Below are 2141 nucleotides of genomic sequence, written 5' to 3' on the forward strand. Positions count from 1 at the left end.
CTTCCCATAGTTCTCATAATAAGTAAACATAATTTTAAGCACAAGTTGTGTTTTTTATTCAATAACAAAAAGAATATTCAACTGATTCATTACTGGACCTGCAATTACGTTGTTTAAATAAAAAAATGGAATCGGATCCGAAAATAAAGAGTAAAGTGTTATATTAATTTCAATTATTCAAATATTCATACACAATTTCGTCATTAAAAAGTTTGCGCGAGTAATTAAATCTACAGCATACATAAATTAAATATATCAACTTATAAAGCAAAGCAATGTAAACATTTTCAGCTTTAGTTATTTTACAGTATGTCCTTATTGGCAATTTAGTTAATATTAATACGTCAGCAATAATATGGACGAAATCCATGACACATGTTTTATATAAGCAGAATTTACATTTCTACTTGAAGATTCTAACTTGTGAAAGATTAAGAGACCAGTTTATCATCTTAGACTTTGTGTGGCATAATGCGCGAAAAGATTGTAAACAAATACATCCGAAGCATGTGCTGCATCCGTAATCGATCGCAATTCACAATCCGCGTTCACTGAAATATAAACGAATCGCAAATGGTTAAATTTACCTCAGTGGTTAAGCTGACAGACAGAAGAATGTGAAATAATTATCCAACCGAGATAATAATCTAACATTTGGACAAGATGTTAAACATTTGTCAGCGATCGCGAAAACCCGTTACGGAGAATTGATTTGCATTTACTACGCCGCGCGCCATTGGCTCAATTAAAAGGCAGGCTCCGCATTGGGCGGGACTACTGTTAAGAATATTTTCATTGGTTGTTTGCGCTAAATACAGTTTCACATAAACTGGCTTTCTGTGAGGATTTTATTCACTTGTGTATTGGTAATTAATGTGATTTTTGCTAACAAGGCTGAAAGCTTTGGGTGAAAAGTGTATATTTGGTATAATATTGGAGACTGCTTCTTGAGTCGATTAATTAATTTAAGTGTATGTAGAAACGGAATATTGTGGCATTGAGTTGACAGCGTTGATGGTCACACAATATAGGACGTATGCATAGAAATGGTTCAATCCTTTGAAATGAATGCTAAAACACAGATGTCTACCATGCAATTTCACCCGTTTAGTATCCGCCGTGTTTTGGGGGAAACGGACAAAATTAATGTCACTGAAAACGCACATAGGAGCGAAATATTGGCAGACAGTTGTCAGGGCGAACAAAGCACGAGCGATATACCTGACACGGATTCGAACTTTTCAAAAGACAACCTAGACAGTGATGATGAAGAAATCAACGTGGATGGTGATATTTCAGTGGATGATTGCGAAGATACAGACACGGGCGCTAATGAACCAAACGAACAATTCTCAGAACCGGAAAGTGATCATAACGAAACAAAAGAACTCTTAAGGCAGGGTGAAGTGGTTAATAAAGACATAAAGCACCGTGACATAGACGTCGAGGAGGCATCGAAAAAGCCAGAGAAGCCGCCGTTCAGCTACAATGCGTTGATAATGATGGCGATTCGTAGTAGCGCTGATAAGAGACTCACATTAAATGGTATTTACGAGTTCATTATGAAAAACTTTCCGTATTACAAAGAAAACAAACAAGGGTGGCAAAACTCTATTAGACATAATTTAAGTTTGAACAAATGTTTCGTCAAAGTGCCGCGTCATTACGACGATCCCGGAAAGGGTAATTACTGGATGCTGGACCCGTCAGCGGACGACGTTTTCATTGGCGGAACGACAGGAAAGTTACGTCGACGCTCCACGACGGCGTCACGTAGCCGACTCGCAGCGTTCAAGCGGATGGGGTTTCCGCACTTGCAGTCTATAGCGGCATACAGCGGACTAACCGGAGAGCGACCGTCGCCATATTCGTGGCCGTACTCGCAGCTGTATCAAATGCAGGTTCAAGGCCCTACCGGTATCCCGGGACTCGGTCTGACGTCTTTTCCTATGTACCCTTACTACTCTCGCGTTCTTTCATCAGCAGCGGCGGCAGGCCGGGCATCAAATCGTTTGAATTTTTCTGTAGACCGGATACTCGGAAACGAGCCGGTGAATTTAACGTCGTCTTCAAATGTGCACGATTTTACGTCGAATAAGCCATTAACAAGTCTTCCGTCGTCGCCCGCGGCTAGGGGATTG

General features: G+C 40.2%; 1 protein-coding gene across 1 annotated transcript in view; it reads left to right on the top strand.

The window, feature by feature from the left end:
• Positions 1–873: 873 nt before the first annotated feature.
• The window catches only part of LOC127871391 (fork head domain transcription factor slp2-like), a 1639-nt gene continuing 371 nt past the window's right edge, over positions 874–2141 (top strand). Inside the window, exon 1 of the mRNA XM_052414264.1 lies at positions 874–2141. This exon is cut by the window's right edge and continues 371 nt beyond it. Within this exon, the coding sequence (XP_052270224.1) occupies positions 1047–2141 (1095 nt within the window). The 5' untranslated portion in view covers positions 874–1046.

The sequence above is a fragment of the Dreissena polymorpha genome, chromosome 3, assembly GCF_020536995.1.
Source record: "Dreissena polymorpha isolate Duluth1 chromosome 3, UMN_Dpol_1.0, whole genome shotgun sequence".
In the NCBI taxonomy this organism is placed as follows: Eukaryota; Metazoa; Mollusca; class Bivalvia; order Myida; family Dreissenidae; genus Dreissena; species Dreissena polymorpha.